Genomic DNA, 25,279 nt, shown 5'->3' on the forward strand with positions numbered 1-25,279 from the left:
TCTGATGTACTAACCATGGTGTTACTACAGTAACATGTTGTTAATAGTACGTTAATAGTAACCATGTTTAATTTTGTGGTTACTATGATTTCACTAGAAAAATGCCATAGTGATACTATGGTTACTGTAGTAAAACCATGGTTAATTTTTGAAAGGTAGGGTTAGGGGTTGGTGTGGGACTAAACACAATAAAAATGCTGCAGTGATGCCACTATAGTGTATGTTAGTATTTAAACAGGGGTGTAAGAGTATCTGCCACTATTTGCACTTAGTGTAAAGAGCCTCTGCCAAACATTAAACATACCACAGGTAATGGTGTCATGTAGATAATATCACTGGGGTGGTTTTAGTTTATAACTTGTTTTAGGGCCTTTTATGTACTTTTAAAGGCACGTTCCTCTGGGAATGAAAACAAACAACACTTTTTCCCCTCCTAACTGTGCATCAGTAGGATATATTTGAAGTTATTTGGGATGTTTGGACCTACGATTTAGGAGGGATTATCTATTAACATATCAAAACAGAAATTAATTGTTCCCAATTTGGCACTTCAATGAATAGTGAATCTAGAATTTGATTAGTAATTCAGTGTAGATGCCATTGTTTGTTTGTTTGTTTTGTTTATTTTAAATGAAAGCATGGAATTGAAGTACTGAAAATGTACATTCTCCAAGAGAATCAGTGAGCAAAAATAAAGAGGAAGAGGTCAAATAATATCATACAGAAATGTACAAAACAGATTTTACAGAAGGAATCCAACCTGGACATGCAGAAACATGCAACATACCAAAGCAATAATCCAGTGTGCACATCACACTAAACCAATAAAAGAGAGAGAGAGAGAGAGAGAGAGAGAGAGAGAAAGAGAGAGAGAGAAAGACAGGATTTAAATTATTCAGTTATGCTACATTTTTCTTAACATATTTTGTGAAATGTAACAAATATATTACGAGTGCTTGCAGAAATAAAAATCTTACATGGTGACAGGAAAAAAGAAATTACATTATATCATAAACCCATAGACACACTATATACAAAAAGGGTCAAATAAATATGATAGGAAATAAATACTACTGATTCACACTTGTCTAAAATTACAACGCTACATTGATTAGAGTATAACTCACACCTTTCAAACCTGCTGACTTTTGACCACATTCACACCTATCCTTGCACATAAAGAATAAAAAACTGTCCCACTCCAATGAAAGGATACATCAGACGAAAACGACATTGTCTTCATACAGCACAGTGGTAGATATATATTTATGGCCAATTTGACAGTTCTCTGCCAGTCTATGCATATGAAATCTCAAGCTCGTATGATCAAACTATTTAGATAAGTAAGTGCAGTCAGATTAAAAGTTTAATATATTTATCTATCTATTTCGCTTGAGGTTTCTAGAGATTTCAAAAGAGGCTACACAGCAGCTGAGTAACACATGACCACACAACATGTCTTGCAATGCATTTCCCAACATGCGATCACTGTATGTTTCATGCAAATAATGGAAAGCCCCTCTTTTCTGCTTAGCTGACCAGTGGGGTAATTACATTTAGAAAGCAGGAAAACTTATTGTATTGATTATTGTAAAACTCAAGAGTCAGAATTGGGTTCCAGTTATTTGGTTAAAAATCATTCAAAAATAAGGAGCATTTCCTCCAATAGGGAACAGTAAAGTCTTAACAAAAAAAAAACAAAAAAAAAAAAGACCAGGAAAAGATCGTAAATGCATATTGTGCATTTAAAATAAGACATTTTAGAATTATATTGATTTAGAAAAGAAAATGCAAATGTATACTTTAATCTATTGTTTGAATATCTCCATTCAATCATCACTCTGCTACAGGGGCAAATAATGTTTTTTATAATATAACTTTCAAGCATTGCTGAGACATTAGTTTTCAATTACTAATGTGTTAGTGAATGTGAAAAGGCACATTGAAACAAATATTTGTATCTATCATACATTTTCTATAAAGCTCACATAGCTTTGGGGCCAATACGAAAAATAAATAGCATCTACAGCTGAATTATATTTAAGAAAGCTTCTGTACATTCCCAAGACCAATATATATATGTTACAGTTGTCATGTGATATTTTGGTTCAGTGTTGCCAGCTGTTGTCAGATGGGATAGCACATGGAGTGTAAAGTTGAGGCAAAGCACACAGTTAACCCAAAGTCTAGCTCATGCACAAAGTCACTACCATTACCAATGAGAGGATGTGCAAAGGGCCACAGGCCTGAGGGCCACAATACAATAGACACTAAGATCTGGCATATAGCTCTACTTCATGCTACATCTTTTACATTTTCTCCTTTTTACTTATCCACTCTCTTCCTAATAAAGACTGAAGACATTCATCTATTAGACCATGAAACACTCTCAGGACCCCTGACAGTGACAGTGGTCAATTGTTATCCCTACTTCCCATGATAAAACTCTCCAAGTCACCCCTCCGGTGACTCTGTAGTGGTGAGCACCTTCTCCTCCAAACCAAGACCCTTTCAAACTCTCTCTCCCTAGTGCATCTTTCTGAAACACTAGGCATGCCTCATGCCTTCATTACATCCCAAGAGTAGAAAGCACATCTAGATGGAAGCTGCCAGGAACCGAGGTTGTAGTTCATGCAGGAAGTCTGGGCTCAATCTTGAGAGATAAGTCATACAGTGTGTCTTCATCCATAATCAAGGTCTTATCCAGAAGGTACTGTGTGACCTGGACACGAAAAGATGAAAAAGGAACCATTAAAATGTTAGTTCACCCAAAAATAAAACTTCTGTTGTAATTTATTTATGTTGTTCCAAACCTGTATTACTTTTTCCTTTCGAGGAACACAAAAACGATGTGAGGCACAATGTTAGGGACTTCCAGCCTCAGTCACCACTCACTACATTTGTATTGAAAAAAGATGCAATGAAAGTGAATGGTGACTGAGGCTAACATTCTCCCTAGCATCTCCATTCGTGTTCCATTGAACATAGAAAAACATAATGGTTTGAAACAACATTAGGGTGAGTAAATTATGTATTTATTTATTTATTGTTAAATAGAAGAAGAAAGAAAATTAGAGAACACCATTGTGTGAGACATTACATGCAAAACAGAAATGACAAGAGCACACTCAGCATACAAAAAAGCTAAATAAAATTTAAAAGTTTACTCTATGATCTATTCTAGTCCATACAGCACAAACAGCATAAACAGAATTAACATTAGACCAATAAATAAATGCAAATATAAATGCAATTATTTTATTTCACCACCAGTGTAATATCAAATATGTAAAAATCTATATGTGTGTAGATGTATAAATACACATGACTATTGACTAAATAAAACACCTGTAAAGCAGATGTGTATGTAATCAACTACTGTATATATACAGTGGTGTCCAAGAGTAAACATGCATGATTTGAACAAGCACTGATCCAATAAAATAACAGTGTTCAGTTATTTGTTCCAAACAATGTGAATATCATTGAAAATATAAATGTATTTTATGATACAGTTTCACAGAGTCAAAATGTATCATCAGAACAGACAACACAGTGTCTGCATCATGTCCCTGCTGCCTGACATAAATCAAATCTTATATGCTAAAGTTGGTAATATTCTTGAAAGAACAAAGATGGATGGAGGGCCTGGATGGCTTGTTCTCAACATGAAATATCTGCCTAACCTTTGGTTGGTGCTCAATTCTGTAGGGAGTTTGCTGGAACTGTCGAATCTCTCGAATTATATGAGATATCTGTGGATAGAATGTTTACAGCAGTTGACATGGTTTAGAAATCTCGATACATTATCTCAAAGCTATTCAATCTACATTAAGATTTCATTTAAAATGGTCCATGATATTATATTTTTTCTTACCATTCTCATCTTTGAGAAGTTAACCAGACCTTCCTCTGTGAAATTGGGGGTTCCCTCTTCGATAAATGCTAGGTCTGTCAAGTACATACCAAGATATGGAACACAGGGTGGATTACAGCTGCAGAAAAAAGAGAAATTAGGTCAAATATAAGTCATAAAATTGAAAACAATGCAGAAAATTATTAATAGTGTTGACATTTCAAAATCGGCTCACTTTTTTAGAGTTTCCCTCAGGTTTTTAAACCTTCCCTCAGAAGACACTGTCTTTTGAAGTTTGTCCATTAGTGCTTTAGTCTGTTTGGAGAAGCACAACAGTGGTGAACAATACATGACTTATCATACTAACACAATCTACTGCACAAAATCTTACAGTACAGTATTCATCCCAAGTATCTCACCTGTTTGCACACTTTAGCCCATGTCTTCTTTAGCCTGTAGATGGCACTCCGGTTCAGGGCGGATGTGATTTCTAAAACGCCATTATAATTGTTGAGACAACGGCAAATGTCAGCCACTGCTACCCATTTTTCAATGGAGCTGGCTCTTGAGCCTACATCTGTGTGGCTCATGATCTGAGAGGCCACTAGATTACTCATCTATACAGAGAAAAAGAAAAACATGTTTGGGTAGTTGACAAATAATGTGCGTATTTATCTTTATTATCAAGATTTTAGGGTACATTTATGTGTAAGAGAAACGGATAAAAGTGATTTTAAGGTGCTGTTACTGGTCACTATTTCTTTAAGTTTATGACATATTTTATTTTGTTAAGTTGAACTGCACTGAAATTAAATGAACATAAATAGTCCTGCAGTGTGATAAATACATTTTTAAAATTACAATTATTTCAGGTCTATCAATTAATGCATTGTCATAAAAATGGCAAGTTTAAAAATTATTATAATAATATAATATAAAAGTATATTTTAATATATAAAAATAATATAAGATATTACTGTCATTGTAAAAGAATTAGAATAATGGTATTTAAATAGTTTCAGATGATGTACAGTGAGCCAGTTATTGTCGCAAAATAAATCCCAACAGGGTGACTTGTATGAGGTCTTGTATAATCCTGAAGTTTATTTTGCAATAATGACTGACTGACTGTACTGTACATTATGCTGCTTATTACATGACTACTTACCATATAAGTAAATTAATGGATATTATATATTGATTTGAGATTAAATTATTTTCTTATGCTAGAAGAAAGAGTGCTACCATGGACATGAAACTAGCACGGTGTAGGAGACAGTTTAGCGGTCATTATTCATCAATATTTGACCAAGGAATGCCGCAATTGGCCATTCAGAATCAAGTATTCCATGTAAGCCATGTAATAACCTTCTATGAACACTATATACAGTAATTATGAGAAAAATGTAAAGAGATAGTATAGACATTTCTAAAGGTGCTCACATCATTGAAGTGCTGACTTGTCTTCATGATGTATGGAGTTCTCTCTGTCTTATCTGTCTTCATCCATCCTTGGCCCAGGAACTCCCTATAGCAAGAACACAGACAGTGTATTCTGATAGATCTGGCTCTGCAGGGACTTCTTATCTCATGAACACAAGCTTTTCTTTTAGGAAGAGGAACATTTGAAGCCCATAATCAAAATGTTTCTGTAAAGCTGACACAGAGACTTGTTCAATTTTCTGGTGGTTCAGAGTATTGAGGTGTGCATCTCTTTTCACAATGTTGATGCTCTACTTACTCATATGGGATACTCCTGAAGACGATGTGATCAAGAAGAGTGATTTGCTCAGCTAGCTCCATCGCTGACAGAGATTCGAAACACTCAGTCTTTGGGCATTCAGCCTGGGGGAGACAAACACAAACAGTTATTTACTGTGTCAAAATGGCAGTGGAAATGTACAACAACTGTTTCTGGTATCATAAATGTTGCATTTCTACAAAGAGTTTCACAAAAGAAAAGAAAAAAGCCAAAATATATTATCGTACAAATTTGGGTTAGGGTTTTCTCTAACTTCTCCTAGATATAACCCTTACCCTAACTCTACCGTATCTACCTAGTCACCACATAGAACAACCTAGCAACCACCATGGCTTCATTGCAGCCAACAAGACCTTGCAACCAGCCAGAACACAAAAGTGAGCATCCATCTTTGTAAATCCATCCATCTTTAATAATATTACCCATATTACATATACAATATGTACATATAACATTTAATTGATGTCAGGCAGCAGAGACATTGTCTATAATGTTATAAGACTATGCTATGCTATATTTACTATGTTATAGTGACTGTATACTAACTGTATCATAAACATATTGTTTTGATTATAAATGTTATTTTATGTATAGGCCTACAGTAAGCCTCTAGACATGCCTTCACAATGACCCAGAACACTTAAGCAACTGCCTAGAAACCACTCAGAACCCCTTAGCAACCACCTAACATGCTCATTTTAAACTTCAAATCTCACTTTAAACTGCCCAAGTATTCACACAAATTTAAAATTAACCTTCGAAAAAACTGTTTTAAACTTCCAGGCAAGGCTTTGTCAAGCCAATATTCAAAATTTGACTTGACGACCTTTTCTTGTCTAGCTGTGTCTAAAATTTGGAGACAAGTCTTCCTATTTAATGAGTTAGCAGTGAAAAATGTGCTATGTTGAGAAAAAATGACACTTGTAAAAAATTATATTGTAATATGTGATGTAAAATTGCATCCGGCAGTTTCAGTGGCAAAGTGCTAAATATAATGCTAATATGAAAGTGAGAAATTACACTTGTACTGTTGATGTATATGAAATGATGAAAATCTATAATTAAACTGCCAATTAGCGATGAGTGACTGTTGATTATGTTTGTATTGGCACAGCCACTTTTCAATTAACACAGTAGGTAGGGATTTCTGAAGCCAGAAATGTGTGTGTGTGTGTGTGTGTGTGTGTGTGTCCAGGCAACATAGATCACTAATCGCACGTGCAAATGCACACACACACGCACACGCACACACGCACACACACACACATAACTGCCCAGCCCAGATAATACATACTGTGTTTGAAAATAGTAAGCCTAGTATGCTACAAGCAGCAGCATATTGCATCATGCACCTCAGTGTGTAACGTTGGAGTGGTCTCCTGTCCACCAGAGGGAGCCCTCACCTGAATTCTGAACTCTGTCACTTCCTGTTTCCTGCCCCATCAGTTCCTGCCCATGTCACTTCCTGATTGTCTTGTATATAAGCCATGCATTCACACTCCCATATTGTGAAGTATTGCCAGTTTACCTGCCTTATCAAGTGTTTATCAAGTGTTTATCAAGTGTTTATCAAGTGTTTATCAAGTGTTTATCAAGTGTGTTCTTGTTCTGTCTCATGTTATGATCTTCTGTCCGTTTATTGGATTCACGTTTCTGGATTACCCTTTCTGTCTAGTTGACCTTATTGGAATGTTTGCCTGTTGTCTACCACTGCCTGTTATACTGACCACGTTTGAGCCTTCTGATTTGGATTTGTTCATTAAACTCTTCTGCATAATGGATTCTAACCCGATCTCCTGTCTGAGTTAATTACAGAATAGTTCACCAGATCTGAATCCAGCAGAAGTGTCACAGTTTCAAGCAGACTTTGACTACCAGAGCAGAATCTTACAAGGATTCCAAACTCAACTCGCCAGTCTGCATGCCGCTAACGAACATCTGACTCATTATATTCAATTTCTTCCACCTACAAAAACTGAACCAGTAAGATTTGCTCTACCAGATAAGTTTGATGGTTCAGCGGATAAATGCATGGGGTTTTTACGCCAATGTCAGATATATATCTCCAATCAGCCTGAGGTCTTTATCCTGGAAAGAACTAAGTGTTCATTTATGATGACTTTACTCACGGGAAAAGCACTAGATTGGGCATCGGCTGTCTGGGACACAGACAATCAGGTACAGACCTCGTACGATTATTTCTCGAAACTGTGTTTGAAGTGTTTGAATATCCTGCGGGGGGACAGGACATTTCTGTATAACTGTTACACTTACGCCAGGGAAAACAATCAGTTGCTGAATACGCTGTTCGATTCCATACACTAGCCCCTCAAAGTGGATGGAATGATATTGCTTTGAAGTCAGTCTTCCGTGAGGGGTTTAACCACAATTTACAAGCGGAACTTGCATGCAGAGATGAAACTACCACCCTATCTCAATATATCAACATGGCTGTGAAGTTGGATAATTTAATTCGAAATAATCCCTGAGCGAAAATGTCTCAAGCCTCTTCACCACCAACCGCCTCATTCAGTCATTCAGCTCTAGAACTACCAAAATCCATGTAAGTAGGATATACCAGGGTGTCACCAGAGTAACGCCACCGACGTCAGTGCAAAAGACTGTTTTTACTGTGGACAATCAGGTCACCAATGTGCTGCATGCCCCAATAAAACCAAGACCTCCAGCAATGAGGTGAGTGAGGGGATTTCTCCATATAGGCAGAATTTCAAACTACCACTAACGACTGATTTTAATGGAAGTCATTACTGTTTCAGCGTTAGTAGATTCCGGAGCAGCTGTAAATCTGATCCATCATGAACTTGTCACAGAACTCAGTATACCTACCTTACCATGCACACCATCCATAAAAATAACAGCTGTCGACAATGAACCCATAGGAACAGGCATTACACAACAAACCATACCTCTGACTATACGAATTGGTCTATTCCACACTGAAAAGATTCATTATATGTAATATCCTCCCCAAAGAACCAAATCATCCTGGGCCACCCATGGTTAACTGTACATAATCCCAACATATCCTGGGCACAAGGTGAACTCATCAAGTGGTCAAGTTATTGTCATCAACACTGCTTCCAGTCTGAAATCACTCTGCCATGTCTCTCCACCAGCATAGAAAGCCCCGATGTTCAAGTTCAAATCAAGATTCCAGAGGAATATGCAGAGTTTGCTGAAGTTTTCAACAAAACCAAGGCAGCCCAACTTCCCCCTCACTGTCCTTGGGATTGCGCCATCGAACTCCTGCCCAATGCAGCTCCTCCTAAAAGTAAGGTGTACCCACTATCACTTCCTGAGACCCAGGCTATGGAAAATTATGTTGAGGAAGCATTATCTTAAGGCTTCATACGCCCTTCCACATCCCCTGCTGCAGCAGGATTCTTCTTTATGGAGAAAAAGGGCGGCGGTCTCAGACCCTGCATTGACTACCGCAGCCTCAATTTAATGACAGTCAAGTATAGATACCCACTGCCATTAGTTCCTTCTGCCCTGGAACAACTGCGTGAGGCTCAAATTTTCACCAAATTAGACCTCAAGCGTATACAATCTCATCCGAATCAGAGAAGGAAATGAGTGGAAAACGGCCTCTCTCACAACAAGGGGGCACTATGAATAACAAGTCATGCCATATGGCCTTGCCAACTCACCAGCTGTATTCCAGTCCTTCATAAATGAGATCTTCCGTGACCTCCTAAACCAATATGTCATCGCCTACATAGACGACATCCTTATTTACTCACAAACCAGAGCACCACACATTCAACACGTGAAGACAGTACTAACTCGACTACAAGAGAACCAACTATATGTTAAAGCTGAGAAATGTGAATTCCATACCACCAGTACTACTTTCCTAGGCTACAATATCATTCACCAAGGAGTGGAGATGGACATGTCAAAGATAATGGCCACGTCCCATGACAGTCAAAGAACTACAAAGGTTCCTAGGTTTTGCAAATTTCTACAGACGGTTCATAAAGAAACTATAGTATCATTGCAGCCCCGATGACTTCCCTCCTGAAAGGTAAACCCAAGAAGTTGCAATAGATTGACTCAGCACAAACAGCGTTCGAAACACTCAAGACCAAGTTTACCACAGCCCCTATTCTCAAACATCCTGACCCTAACCTTCCATTCATTATAAAAGTTGATGCTTCTGACTGTGGAATAGGAGCTGTTCTCTCTCAAAGACACGGCACACCAGGCAGAATGTTTCCATGTGCTTTCTTTTCCAGGAAACTGACCACTGCAGAGCGGAACTATGATGTGGGCAACAAGGAGCTTCTCTCCATTAAAGTGACATTAGAAGAGTGGAAACATTGGCTAGAGGGGGCGACTCACCCATTCCAGGTAATCACTGACCACAAGAATTTAGAATACATCAAAAGTGTGAAACGTCTGAACCCAAGAAAAGCATGATGGTCATCATTATTCATAAGATTTCAGTTTACAGTCACATATCGACCCGGCAGCAAAAACAGCAAAGCAGATGCCCTCTCCAGAAGATATGACCCTTCACACGCCTCTAGTCACCAAGACTCGATTCTACCACCATCAGTCATTATCACCCCCATCCGATGGGACATCATGGAAGAGATTCAGCGCAAACAACAAACAGATCCAACCCAACCAGCATGTCCTCCTACCAAACAATACGTACCAGGCCAGAGGGTCTGGTTGACTTCAAGGAATCTTCGACTGCAGCTACCCTGCAGGAAGCTCAGCCCCAGGTACGTAGGTCCATTTCGTATCCTGAGACAAATTAATCCTGTGACTTACAAGCTTGAGCTTCCTGCTAACTACCGCATTTCTCCTTCCTTTCATGTGTCATTGTTAAAACCGGTCCACCCTGCATCTGGCCCTGAAACCACGGAAATGGAACCTCCACTGCCTTTGGAGATTGATGGAGCTCCGGCATACCTGGTCAGAGAAATCCTAAACTCAATGAAGGAGAGGGGACCAGATGCAATATTTGGTGGACTGGGAGAGATAGTGAGGAGACCAGAGGAGAGATCGTGGGTAGCCGCCAAAGACATCTTAGACCCCTCCTTGACCCGCGAGTTCCATCTAACGCACCCCAATCACCCAGCACATAGACCAGGGGGACGCCCTAGGAGAAGAACACCAAGAGGTGTTCGTAGAGTGGATTCTGTAACGGAGCGGTCTCCCATCCACCAGAGGGAGCCCTCACCTGAATTCTGAACTCTCTCACTTCCTGTTTCCTGTTACATCAGTTCCTGCCTTTTTCAGTTCCTGTTTGTCTTGTATATAAGCCATGCATTCACACTCCCATATTGCGAAGTATTGCCAGTTCACCTGCCTTACCAAGTGTACTGGATAATATGTTAGGTGGTGATATGTTAGATAACATTGGAAAGCACTGACAATACAGAGATTAGAGTATATAAGGGTAACAGGGGCTGTTTGTCACACTTTACTCCAGTTAATATTTCTCTTGGTAGGTTTCGTGTACCAAGTTTATTGGATTCACGTTTCTGGATTACCCTTTCTGTCTAGTTGACCTAATTGGATTGTTTGCCTGTTGTGTACCACTGCCTGTTATACTGACCACATTTGAGCCTTCTGATTTGGATTTGTTCATTAAACTCTTCTGCATAATGGATTCTAACCCGATCTCCAGTCTGAGTTCATTACAGAGTGTGTGTTTGTGTACACATTTATGGAGTTGTATTCGGTCTACATGTCAAGGTGCATTAATAGCATTGGAATTAAGTGATTTCACTCAGACTAACTCAAGTCCTCTTGCATATTCATGAAAAGGAATATAAGCGGCAGATCAAGTGTAGCTAACTGGATAATCTGCATACAGTATAGAGACCTCTAACAATATCAATAAACTTTGCCCACTCTATGCACTCTCATGAAATAACAGCTATTTTACCTATACCACCAATGATGTGCTTTTCCATCAAGAGACCCTTGAAAACAGTGCTTCTAAAACTCACTTAGTCACTTAGAGGGCTTTGAAATGTAGCAGCACGATCTTTCTCATGAATACATCAGAGAAGTAAATGTGTCTTTTAGAGTGTCTTTGTGCACGCTGACTTTAGTGTGTAGTCTGTTTGCACGTGTCGGACTGCAAACAGGCGATCCATCTCACTGTTTGAAGTTGTAATTAGAGTCCTGCTGCTCACTGAGATTTGCTATTTGAACATGTAATTCAGTCCCCAAGCCTGATGCTGCCTCATGAGGCATGCAAAAATCTGCTTTTACTTCTGAGTTTGAAACCTTGGGTGGCTGCTCGACACTGATGTAAAACAGAAATCTGACTTTATGTAATAAGACATCAATGGACATGTAAGGGAGCTAAGGGTGGGTGGTGTGACCAAAATCTTATATAGTGGTATGAGTAATTTGATATCAAGCTAATGGTATATCACCTTAAACTGTAGTTATTTTTGTTGGAAATTCAATGAAAAATGGTTTACATTTTAATAACCATGTGAGTCTTGCCTCTTTTTGGATAATACAGTAAATTAAATACTTGGAATACACTTGATTATTTTCACTTTTTTTATGTGGAACTTGAAGGATGCAAACCAAAAGATGATTATTCATAACAAATGAATGATAAGACTGGCATCATTGCAACAATAGCTTCACATTATGTAACACTTGAGCTAAAAAAAATAAAAGACTTTGAAAAAGTTGTAATATTTTAAAACAGTTCCATCTCTAAATTCTGTTTGGGTGGGCTTTATCTGAAGCTGTTATAAAGCACTACAGAGTCCTTCCACTTTTCCAGCTCCTTGGTTCCAGATGTACTTTTCCCATTCGTTTAAGCCATGAACCAAATCAATCAGCTCCGAGGTGTATCTCAATATCAGAAACTTTGATTTAAAGCAAATATATATATATATATATATATATATATATATATATATATATATATATATATATATACAGGGTTGGGGAGTAACGGAATACATGTAACGGGATTACGTATTTAAAATACAAAATATAAGTAACTGTATTTCAATACAGTTACAGTTTAAATCATTGGTAATTAGAATACAGTTACATTCAAAAAGAATTTTGATTACTGAAGAGATTACTTTGCATTTTATTGTCATTTGTTTCATTTTATATTTAGTCCTTTCAGATGGAAAAAATTTATACATATAAATGATGCAATCCAAAGTGAATTTGAACAGCGGTGAAACACTTTCTTATGATGTGATACATTCATATGAGCAGACAGAAAAGTAAGTTTGAAGTAAGTCTGGAGCAGAAGAAATAGAAATAAAACTTGTGTAAATTGTCAGCTTTACGCTAAGCTAAAATGCTATTTCTACCCATTTTACATGCACATGATACCAGGCACGATCATATTTTTTTATCAAGAAAATTCACTTTAGATCATAATTTCTTTTTTTTCTAGTAAGACCTTTGATATTAGGGCAAAAATCGTATTCTTTAGAAACAACACTGCATAAGATATTTAGGTTTTTCAGAGAATGTATTTTTAACATGTGTATTTTGTCTTACTGTACTGGCAGAGTTTTTATAGTCAAAACAAGTGAAAAAATCTACCAGTGCTGAAGAAGTAATCCAAAGTATTTAGAATACGTTACTGACCTTGAGTAATCTCACGAAATACATCACAAATTACATTTTACAGCATGTATTCTGTAATGGAATAAACTTCAAAAGTAACCCTCCCAACCCTTTATATATATATATATATATATATATATATATATATATATATATATATATATATATATATATATATATATATATATACATACACTGTATACACACATATTTGAAAATCGATTGTGAATGATGTAATTGAATAACAATAGAAAAAAATTAAAATATTGATTTAAAGTTGTTGATTATCAGTATAACATTGATATATTTAAAGTATATTGCAGTATTATATATAATATTGCAAATATTTGTATATATACAAATATATAAGAGGCGATCATCTGTGTTCTGCGACTGCTATCGGGTCCTTGAATAACGTATAACGTGAGAGGAAGGGCAGCCAATGGATTTTCTGTTGCCCCCCAAGGGAGTTGGTGCCCTACACAGACTAATATGCGTATAGGGAGCAGCAGCCCTGTAAATACCTTATTCTATTTTTAAGAACCCAATTAAATCAAAATTGTGCTTGTCAAGCCATTTTAAGGGTTCTTTAAACAGATACAAGGAGTTTTATTTATTCTCACCATTTGAAGGATGTCTTCAATTTTCAGTTGCGCATCTTCCAGGTCATCTTGAGAAAGGGCACTGAGAAAAAAAGAAAACATCCTCAGCTTCCATTTTTCCCTTGCAAATAAAATCTTGAAAAAGGCCAATCGTGTGGCAGCAGTGCAATGCACAAAATCATGCAGATACGGGTGTGGAGCTTCAGTTAATGTTCGCATCAACCATCAGAATGGGGAAAATATTTGTTCTCAGTGATTTCGACAGTGGCATTATTGTTGGTGCCAGATGGGCTGGTTTGAGTATTTCTGTAACTGCTGATCTCCTGGGATTTTCACACACAACAGTCTCTAGAGTTTACTCAGAATGGTGCCAAAACAAACATCCAGTGAGAGGCAGTTCTGTGGATGAAAATGGCTAGTTAATGACAGAGGTCAGAGGAGAACGGCCAGAGTGGTCCAAGCTGACAGGAAGGTGACAGTAATGCAAATAAAAACATGTTACAATAGTTCTATGCAGAAAAGCATTTCTGAACACACAACACGTCGAACATTGAGGCGAATGGGCTACAGCAGCAGAAGACCCCTCCGGGTACCACTACTGTGTGGTAAGAACAGGAAACTGAGGCCGCAGTGGGCACAGGCTCACAGAAACTGGACAGTAGACGATTGGAAAAACATCACAGGGTCTGACATATCTTGATTTCTGCTGAGGTACATAAATGGTAGGCCCACTGCAGCCTCAGTTTTCTGTTCTTAGCTGACAGTAGTGGAACCCAACGTGGTCTTTTACTGTTGTAGACCATCCGCCACAATGTTCGACATGCTGAGCATTCTGAGATGCTATTCTGCTCACTTCAATTGTACCGAGGGCTTATCAGAGTTACCGTAGCCTTTCTGTCAGCTCGAACCAGTCTGGCCATTCTTCGTTGACCTCTCTCATCAACTATGCATTTCCATTCTCAGAACTGCTGCTCACTGGATGTTTTTTGTTTTTAGCACCATTATGAGTAAATTCTAGAGACTTTTGTGCATGAAAATCCCAGGAGATCAGCAGTTACAGAAATACTCAAACCAGCCAGTCTGGTACCAAAAATCATGCCACAGTCGAAATCACTGAGATCAAATTTTTTCCCCATTCGGATGGTTGATGTGAAAATTAACTGAAGCTCCTTACCTGTTTCTGCATGATTTTATGCATTGCACTGCTGACACATGATTGGCCGATTAGATAATTGCATGAATAAGTAGGTGTACAGGTGTACCTAATAAAATGTAACATTCAAAGTGTACATTTAAAGCATTTAGCAGATGTTTCTGTCCAGAGTGACTTTCAGAGAGGGCTTTAGTTTTCATATGTGAGAGATTGTGCTTGTGTAACCTGCCTTAGTATGTTTGCTGTGGCTTTTCTCTCCTGGGGAAGAAGGTCGGGGTCTCTCAACACCTCCTCCAGCAGGCAGATCACTCCCATCTTCAGCTCCCCATTCATTTCAAAGTCCTAAAACACCACATACACACACCCAATATCACACAAAATGTAAGACCCATGCAAAACGAAACAACCCAGCTGGAAAATCCAGTTTAATCCAGTATTTGTGTTTTGCTGTCCTTTTTTATTTCCAGCTCTAATTTTTATGTGGTGAATGTGTTGATACTTGTTTATGTCTTTATGCTTGATTGTGTAGTATGCACTGGCAACTTTCACACATGAAATTCCTAATGGAAAAATTTCTTGAATTGAATTGAAACATGGCAGCTGATTTCTTGCTGTCTAAACTAATCATTAGCTGGTCTATACTGGTCATTAGCTGGTTAGCAAAGTTGTGAAAACCATCTTAAGCTGGAATGACCAGCAAGTAGCTGGTTTGTTGCTGGTAAAACATGGTCCACAAGCTTGTATTACCATTTAATGACCAGCTTGGACTAAATAATGATCATCTTAGAAAAAAGCTATCATGTTCCAAAACACAGCTACCAGTTTAAGTTGGATTTTCCAGCAGGGAAACAGGGATGACTCCACTAATTAGCTACCGGATGAAACTAAACTCACTCCTCTGACAGATCAAGATCTTTGATTCCTTCAATAAAGCCTCAAACTAATGTAGATTTGTCTAATGCAGATTGAGTATGTATTCTGATATGTAAAAATATAGGTGTTTTAGATTGCACACTCTCCATTACAGCTCATTAGATACTCTGCTTCCTCAGTTCTACAGTCTCCCAGTGCACCAATCAACAGTTAACCCAGCCTTTCTTCTTTCTTTCTCTCTCTCTCTCTCTGTGCCTGCAAGCACTGCAGGTGGGTGGCTAATCTCTAGTGTCATAGTTACAGCATTGTTCAGATCTGGCTTTTTAAAACCCCACATCTATTAAACATTCACTGTTCTTCGCTGTGCGTTTCCAGTCGCTTCAGGTTGAACATTGAAATAATTTGGACTGTCGGGACCGAAGTGTTCGGCTAATTTGTTCAATCCTTTTTCATACCTTCTGTGTTTAGTGTGATTTCATCTGCCATTTTGAGCTTATTTATATACCCTGATTACTGTGGTACTTTACATCCATGAAAAATGTAAATGTTCCTCTGCTAAGGAAGAATTGTCCAAAAAAGCATAATTGGCATGATTTAAAGTAACCAAATAATAAATACATATTATTCTGGGTAGCCTTTCAAATGAAAATGGATAAACCACTTGGGTTTTTGTGGTCTGTTGTTCTCATGAGTACTCTCATGTTCAATATGCTAGCTAAAGAGAGAGGGGGACATACTAATTCCCACATAATTGGCATCTCATCTGCCAGGTATACAGAAACATTCAAATTATGACAAGGATACAGAATAGCATCAATGAGCCATTTCTGATGACATTATAACACATTCTGAGAGGTTTCACCAGCTGGTAGAGCTGGTAGACCATCTAAGAGCAGTAACAAACCAGCAACCAATGATTTGGGATTTTTCAAAGAGATTCAGCAGTCTGAGCCAAGCACTCTTGGAACTGCTACAGAGTTTTTAAACTAAATCATACTTGCCTCTGGTACCATTTTACTGTGACCAGCACATACCTGTAGCTGTATCTATTAGTTTTATCTTAATTTTATCTCTTCACTAACAAAAAAAGTACCATGGTAGTGCCATGGTATTCTTTGACGTACCTTGCAGTACCATGTAAATATCAGTGTCATGGTATGAAATTATCAAGGAATTTCCATTTAACACCATCACTGTACAACTGTACTACCACAGTACTTTGTTTTGTTTTGCAGTACAGGGTTTTCTAGGAATTTTTAGCCATTTCTAGTAATAATAAAGGGTGGTGATATGTTAGATAACACTGGAAAGCACTGACAATACAGATATTAGAGCATATAAGGGTAACAGGGGCTGTTTGTCACACTTTACTCCAGTTAATATTTCTCTTGGTAGGTTTCGTTTTGAAAGTCAATTTCTGCATAGCTACATACCTTGAAGACTTGGCTACAAAAAAAAGATGTTGAACATTTTCACCTTTATTGACCAGGAAAAAGATCAGTTCATTGAACACATGTTGACCTTTTGTGACAACTTTCCCCAATAGTGGGGCATGTTGTCACAATGGAACCTGCCATTAAACCAGTGGTGTAGGTTACACGTAAACATTAAACAGCCTATTATCAGCAAAATTTCAAAAGTAAAATAATATGAGGCACTAAACAATTAACAAAATGAATTACAAAAATATCAAAACATTAATTTGACCAACAAATATTATATAAATTGTATATATTTATGGCATTTAAAACGCATGCATAGCTAATGTGACACCCCAACCTGACTTCCATGAAAAATACTTTTGTGCTAAGAACATATTTAAACCTTTTGTTAAAAATCTGCCTTCATAATATAGTTGACCCTTTCCTTAATGTACGCCAGTGTGGTTTGATTTGGTCCACATTTTTACCCAAGAGCTATAACAAAAATATAATGATAGTGAAAATTTACTTTGGAGGGTTGAATTCACGAAATGTTTCTTATTTAAGAGGGATTTTAACTATGTTTTTGTAACCTATTTAAAACCTACTTGTGATGATTATTTGTTCCTAACGTCTTATAGGCCTACAACATTAAGTTGTAAATTATTTGACCCTGCTTGATTTAAAGGTGAGTTAGGTGACATATTTATCTGGCTGTGTGGGGAGAGGAGTGAATCGATTACATTTTTGTGAAAAATAGAACGCAACAGTGCAACGTGAAAGAAGTTTGTTTGAAATCTTTGCAAATGTATTAAAAATAAAAAATGAAAAAAATCACATGTACATAAGTATTCACAGCCTTTGCCATGACACTCAAAATTGAGCTCAGGTGCATCCTGTTTCCACTGATCATCCCTGAGATGTTTCTACAACTTGATTGGAGTCCACCTGTGGTAAATTCAGTTGATTGGACATGATTTGGAAAGGCACACACCTGTCTATATAAGGTCCCACAGTTAACAGTGCATGTCAGAGCACAAACCAAGCCATGAAGTCCAAGGAATTGTCTGTAGACCTCCAAGACAGGATTGTATCGAGGCACAGATCTGGGGAAGGGTACAGAAACATTTCTGCAGCATTGAAGGTCCCAATGAGCACAGTGGCCTCCATCATCCGTAAATGGAAGAAGTTTGGAACCACTAGGACTCTTCCTAGAGCTGGCCGCCCGGCCAAACTGAGCGATCAGGGGAGAAGGGCCTTAGTCAAAGAGGTGACCAAGAACCCGATGGTCACTCCGACAGAGCTCCAGCATTTCTCTGTGGAGAGAGGAGAACCTTCCAGAAGAACAACCATCTCTGCAGCACTCCACCAATCAGGCCTGTATGGTAGAGTGGCCAGACAGAAGCCACTCCTCAGTAAAAGGCACATGACAGCCCGCCTGGAGTTTGCCAAAAGGCACCTGAAGGACTCTCAGACCATGAGAAACAAAGATTGAACTCTTTGGCCTGAATGGCAAGCATCATGTCTAGAGGAAACCAGGCACCGCTCATCACCTGGCCAATACCATCCCTACAGCGAAGCATGGTGGTGGCAGTGTCATGTTGTGGGGATGTTTTTCAGCGGCAGGAACTGGGAGACTAGTCAGGATCGAGGGAAAGATGAATGCAGCAATGTACAGAGACATCCTTGATGAAAACTTGCTCCAGAGTGCTCTGGACCTCAGACTGGGGTGAAGGTTCATCTTCCAACAGGACAACGACCCTAAGCACACAGCCAAGATAACAAAGGAGTGGCTACGGGACAACTCTGTGAATGTCCTTGAGTGGCCCAGCCAGAGCCCAGACTTGAACCCAATTGAACATCTCTGGAGAGATCTGAAAATGGCTGTGCACCGATGCTCCCCATCCAACCTGATGGAGCTTGAGAGGTCCTGCAAAGAAGAATGGGAGAAACTGCCCAAAAATAGGTGTGCCAAGCTTGTAGCATCATACTCAAAAAGACTTGAGGCTGTAATTGGTGCCAAAGGTGCTTCAACAAAGTATTGAGCAAAGGCTGTGAATACTTATGTACATGTGGTTTTTTTTTATTTATTTCATTTATTTTTATTTATTTATTTATTTTTTGTATTTTTTTATTTTATTTTTTTTATAAATTTGCAAAGATTTCAAACAAACTTCTTCACATTGTCATTATGGGGTACTGTTTGTAGAATTGAGGAAAATAATTAATTTAATCCATTTTGGAATAAGGCTGTAACAACAAAATGTGGAAAAAGTGAAGCGCTGTGAATACTTTCCAGATGCACTGTAATTTTTAGAGGTACCTTTAAATGCTTGTCCTTTTTAGGGATAATGCACGATGCACAATTTATTTTCTGATGCACATGTTCTGATACATCATTGCTGATACATAGACTTTCAGTTGAATGCTCCCATTATTGGCTTTTGTGGTGTGTGTGTGTGTGTGTTGTTTTTTTTTTTTTTTTTTTTTTTTTTTTTTTTTTTAAATCTCTTTTGTAATTGTTCTTGCAGCCTTTGGACAGCGGCTTCAGCTTTTTTTTTCTGTCAAAGCAGCCTGCTCACTTGCTGCTCACAGTCAAGCCGATCCTTTTCCCATTCAGCCACCAGCCGATCATCAGAGAAAGAGTCACTCATTGAGTGCATCATCATGTCTGATCTGTGCAATAACATCCATCTGGATGTGCCCTAAGAAGTGAGCAATTTATAACCTTCAGCCACATGACATCACAAACACCCTCTATGATGCCACAGAATCTCAGTCCTCAAGGAGACACAGAGAGCACGAGAATTCTGTTGCCATAGTGACTCATTCCATGCTACGAGGCAAACAGTAAGAAATATCTGATAGATTTGGCTATTTTAACAACGAAAAACATAGTGAAAAGCTGTTGTATAGTTTTTTTGCAGTTCAAACAAACGGACAAAAATAGAAGCCAAAAGTATTGCTTTAGAACGACGGATTGGGCTGTTTCTATGAAGTTATTGCAGTGATAAGAGTGTGTGTGATTGTAAAGCTACATGTACTGTATATTATATTTCATATCTCTCTGCCATTTTCTCTTTGTGAATATAAGCAATTGAAAAGTGGCAGTTATAACCTGCTCGATACGTGCACGTAAACTCCATCTTTTATTTTTACAAATATGTCATCAAAGCCCAAATCCGAATATAGATGGTGAATGTTAAATTTAGATTAACACATTAAATCTGTCTGTATCAATGCTGTATCCTGCATGTTATAACAATGTTTTTTTTATTATATTGACTATATTATATGGACATTGACCATTTTCATTTTATAAATAAAATGTAACAGCCTGCTATAATAACTTTTGTCACGTCTAGATGTGTTAATGTTCATGTTTTGTGTTTATGTCTTTTATTTTGAAAAGCAGTTTCATGTCATGTTATTTCCTGTTTCCCTGCCATGTCATGTGATTCCCTGTTTCCATGTCAAGTCATGTGATCATCCTGTTTCCCTCATGTCCTTTGTATCTGTTTCCCATTGGTTCCTAGTCTTGTTATTGGTTCTATCATGTCATTGGTTTATGCTCATTGTCTTGTTATCTTGTTTAGAGTTCTGTTTGTTCATTGGTTTATGTTTCCCATGTCCATGTATTTAAGTCTCATGTTTCCATTGTGTCTGGTTCAGGTATTGTTTGTAGGTTTGTTTGTGTTGGTGTACTTAGGTCAAGTCAAGTCCATGTTTAATGTTATGTCATTCAAGTCAAGTCTGTTTGTTTGGATTCATGTTTCTGGATTTACCTCATTTCAAGTAATAAACTGCACTTAGGTTCTACAGTTGCAATTTAAATTATTCACCCCCCCCCCCCCCCCCCCCAAAGACAGTAAGGATTTACAAAGGTAAGCTTTTCTGATGACAGAATTTTTAAACGTTATTTCTATATCAGTTGAGTGACACATTCAAAGTCATAGTGTGAATATATAACCTAATATTTCTAAATAGCAAGATTTTTTAAAAATACAGCTGTCATAATTATTCAACCTCTATTGAATGTAGCTGTTTCTTAAATATGTAAGGCTACACAAGTAATTGTTTTAAAACAAAATTAAGTCCTCAATCTGCAATGGCACTTTATTAAGTTTTAAAATTAAGTTTAGCGTTGTAAACAAATGAATTTCTATGCAAAAAATGCAATTAAAAAATTAGTTTCAAAAGCTAATAGAGGAGATTATTTCATTACATAAGAAAGGTCACGGCTAAAAGTACATTTCCAAGGCACTTCAATTTCCAATAGACAAAGTTGGCAGCACCATTCAATTTTTTTTTTTTTTTTAAATATGGTACAACTGCAACCTTCTTGGGGTGTGGAAGAAAGCAAAACTTCAAGGGAAACGTTGACTTGAATATTCAAGAAGTAATTAGCAAAGACCTGTGGAGTCCTGGAAGAAGGTTTTTTTTAGACGTATGACACTAAACTGAAAATGAGTTTTAGACCCATGAGTCAGCAGTACGTCTGGAGTAAGATGACAAGGACGACACCGTCCCCACAGTCAAGCATGGAGGTGGGTCAGTCCTGTTATGGGGGTGTTTTGCGGCTGCAGGAAACGGCTATCCTGACTATGTGACTGACACCATGTATTCTTTCAGGTATCAGGCCATTTTGGCATAATAATTTGATGCCTTCAGTGTGTAAATTGAAGTTTGGTGATCACTGGACTTTCCAACAAGACAGTAACGCCAAGGATTCATCAAAGCTGTCCAAAATCTGGTTCAGGGATCAGTTGTGGAATGTCCTTAAATGGCCCTTTCAGTCCATCATTAAAATCCCATTGCAAACCTTTGGGATTTCAAGGAAGCAGTGGCAGCACAGAAAACAAAGAATGTCCATGAGCTGGAAGCTTTTGCTCATGAGAAATGTGTACAAATTCTAATAGAGAGGTGTCCGAAGCCTGATAACACTTACCTGAAACATTTATTTGCTGTTATTAAGGATAAAGGATGCTCTACAAATGATTGATTTTGGGGGTTGAATATTTTTGACATGACATTTGTGGAGAGAATTAGTTATTTTTTTTTTTTAAATTTGGGTAAACTGAACTCTGTTCTCAATCACTCAAATGTGTATTTAAAAACTTCCTTTGTTTACTGAGGTTTTAGTTGATGTGTTTTAATTCACATCACCAGAATGTATTGCTGGTCAGGGGGGTTGAATAATTTATTGCAACTGTACACTTCATAGTCTGTTCCTGCCTGTCATTGCTTGCCAGCCTACGTTACAACTTTAAACATGATGGAGTTTGGGTTAGTTGACTCCCCGTATACAATGAGGAAAACATGTTTAACCCTACCATTTTGTTTTGTTTTTTACATTATACTATATAATTCAATAGAAAAGGCAGAGAGCTGAAACAGAATCATCCATAGCTTAATTTCAGTCTAAATATTATCATTACTGAGGTAGACATAGATCTCCCCTATACAGCCTGTTTAAAAAAATATTGTTTTATGTGACATTATCAGTTTGATATCAGCTTTCTTGCAGAATATTTAGAAACCACAAAATGACAAAACAATATACACAAAATGATAAAACTACAGTTTTACACTAAAACATTTCCACATTTGTTGAAACTAAAGCATCAGCTGACATATTCCCTACTATTAGCTGAATTTTTCAACCCTCTCTTCCTTCGACAACTGGCATGTGTAAACATTCCTCCTCTTGAATCGGCCTCATTCTCATCTTTCACCTGTGGAACTATAAAGGTCACTTCTAACAAGCTCTCTCTGTGTAAGTTTGCCAGCCATCCTCAATACAAACTGACAAAGGGGTATAACAGATCAATGCAATTAGTCCACACTGTACCTTTAACAAAGAGAAGCCAATTGAAAGACAGCCACTTATTTCAGGACCATTCAAAGGCCATTATGAGAGACTATTACCACTATAGCACGTAATTAAGCTGTGTGTGGTGCAACCCTGTTACTATGTGCACACAGTATATTTGTGTTTTAGCTTTGAACTGTTTCAAACTGTTTCTGTTCCCTGAGCTTGGACTGATGAAAGAGTGGGCATAGACTGAAGTTGTCACATCTCTATGAGAAAATGTTCCCTTTATATAAACAGATCAATATGATCAGCACCTCTGGATTTACAGAGCAGATAGCAAACTAAGCACTTCTCAGATAACCTAAATCAATAAAGATGCTTATACAAAAAATACAACAGACTGTTCAACTGTATTCATACCATTATCACGTGTAGACCATTTTTAAGATTTACAGTACACATTTCAATTGAATGAAAAATGTACATCAAACTGAATTGAGTAATCTTTAAATTATGTATATACTATGAATTCACACAAAAAATTATTTAAAAATAATATTAAAAAAATAATAATTTACAAAATACAGTTTGGTAAATGGCAAAGCAACTACATTTGTTTCGGACAAACTCAACACATTTTCCAATATATCACCAAGGCAGGCATTTTGCCCGCTCACAGCTGCAATTGCAAGCGCATGCACGCACATAGGCCTGAGTGCTTGAAAGCAACTGTCAACAAGACATCGTATTGGTACTGAATTGAGTCAGTATTTTCAATACTTTAGATGTGATGCATTCTCAGCATTTGCCAAAAAGGGCACTATAGCAAATATTTGAGAAAACCATCTTCTATGACAAGTTTTCTGTCAGATCAACTACTGTCAAGGTGAAGGAACAGCTTGAAGAGAATCATGCTGACAAGTCAACGTGTTTATTGCTAGCCATCCAAATAACAACACATCAGGTTTAACAGCATATTTATATACAGTATTTTTGAAGGTAACTCACCCCCTTGAATACTGAGGTTTGTTACCACCTGAATAACATAATGTTAAGTATACTCAGGGACTATGAACTTGCAAATTACACTACTTGAAAAAAGTTTGTTTCTGTCATTGGTGTCAAGATGTGGGAATCAACCCAAATGTTAAGACAACAGCAGGAAAAATTCCCCATGTCATATCAAGTGAAGAACAGACCAGATGCACACATTCAAGCTACACTATTGTTAGTAGGACAGACCAAGTAACACGAGTAATAGTATTGTCGGCTGATAAGAGTAGGCTGAACCCACATTGACAGCCAAAAACAACAGTTATTGATGGTTCAGGGCAGTGGGAGCTGCCTGGCTTCAGCTGATTACTGTTTACTTTAATAGCCTCGGTTTCAAGAAATATGTTTTGATCCTCTAGTTGCTGTAGTAATTAAGGTGTGGTATTGTTTATGTAAGGGAAAGGGGTTCACTTGTGAAAATAGCATGGACATTTTATACTTCCTCTATCCTGTAAAATGTGAGGCCAGGGGTTAACCATGTGTATACCTGTATGTATTCACAGCCAGAGCATGGACACACACTGTTAAAGCTACCTGCAATAAAACTGCACCCAAGCTGCTGGGAGGGAGAAAGAGAGGCAGATAAGCTTGACTGACACTTCAGTTGCATTAATTCATACTTTTCTGAAATATTCCATGGTGTGCTATTATACACTCAATATCTTATTCAGAGATGAAACTGCTGGTCTAAGTGTAACAACTAGGTGTTAATGTCCTGGGCCCAGTTAAAAGTAGGGACCGCTAATTCCTTCAACAACTCATGGAGAATATCCCAGCAGTTGATCTACTAAACCAGAGATTCTCAACTGGTGGGCTGCCCCAAAATATGGTTCGCTGGTCTGTTCTGATAAGGTCAAGGACAGCAGGAAAAAACAATGCTTAATGCAAATAATAAAAATAAAAAAATATCCATTACTATATACTATCATGCATAGTTAAAAGTTTTAATAAACTTAAATGTTTCATTGTAAGTACACGTGTATAATGTTGTACAGTATGCAATTTTGGTACGGTGTTGTGTCTCCACTGCATCCAATGTAAAATCTGGGTTCTGAAGCAAAACGAGATGAGAACCACTGTACTAAATTCTTTAAAGCTGAAGTGTGCAATTTCGACACCACTAGCATCACCAAACAGAATTG

At 37.7% G+C, this 25,279-nt stretch overlaps 1 protein-coding gene across 2 annotated transcripts in view; it reads right to left on the bottom strand.

Moving 5' to 3' along the window:
* Nucleotides 1-542: 542 nt before the first annotated feature.
* Nucleotides 543-25,279, bottom strand: part of LOC127436449 (ras-specific guanine nucleotide-releasing factor 2) — a 126,098-nt gene continuing 101,361 nt past the window's right edge. For both annotated transcript variants that reach the window (XM_051690620.1, XM_051690612.1), the window contains 9 exons: nucleotides 15,205-15,317; nucleotides 13,844-13,904; nucleotides 5,598-5,701; nucleotides 5,300-5,384; nucleotides 4,276-4,473; nucleotides 4,092-4,171; nucleotides 3,878-3,995; nucleotides 3,687-3,755; nucleotides 543-2,722 (listed from right to left, as the gene is read on the bottom strand). In XM_051690620.1, the coding sequence (XP_051546580.1) occupies nucleotides 2,630-2,722; nucleotides 3,687-3,755; nucleotides 3,878-3,995; nucleotides 4,092-4,171; nucleotides 4,276-4,473; nucleotides 5,300-5,384; nucleotides 5,598-5,701; nucleotides 13,844-13,904; nucleotides 15,205-15,317 (921 nt within the window). In that variant the 3' untranslated portion in view covers nucleotides 543-2,629. The remainder of the gene's footprint in view (nucleotides 2,723-3,686; nucleotides 3,756-3,877; nucleotides 3,996-4,091; nucleotides 4,172-4,275; nucleotides 4,474-5,299; nucleotides 5,385-5,597; nucleotides 5,702-13,843; nucleotides 13,905-15,204; nucleotides 15,318-25,279) is intronic.

The sequence above is a fragment of the Myxocyprinus asiaticus genome, chromosome 4, assembly GCF_019703515.2.
Source record: "Myxocyprinus asiaticus isolate MX2 ecotype Aquarium Trade chromosome 4, UBuf_Myxa_2, whole genome shotgun sequence".
Lineage (NCBI taxonomy): Eukaryota > Metazoa > Chordata > Actinopteri > Cypriniformes > Catostomidae > Myxocyprinus > Myxocyprinus asiaticus.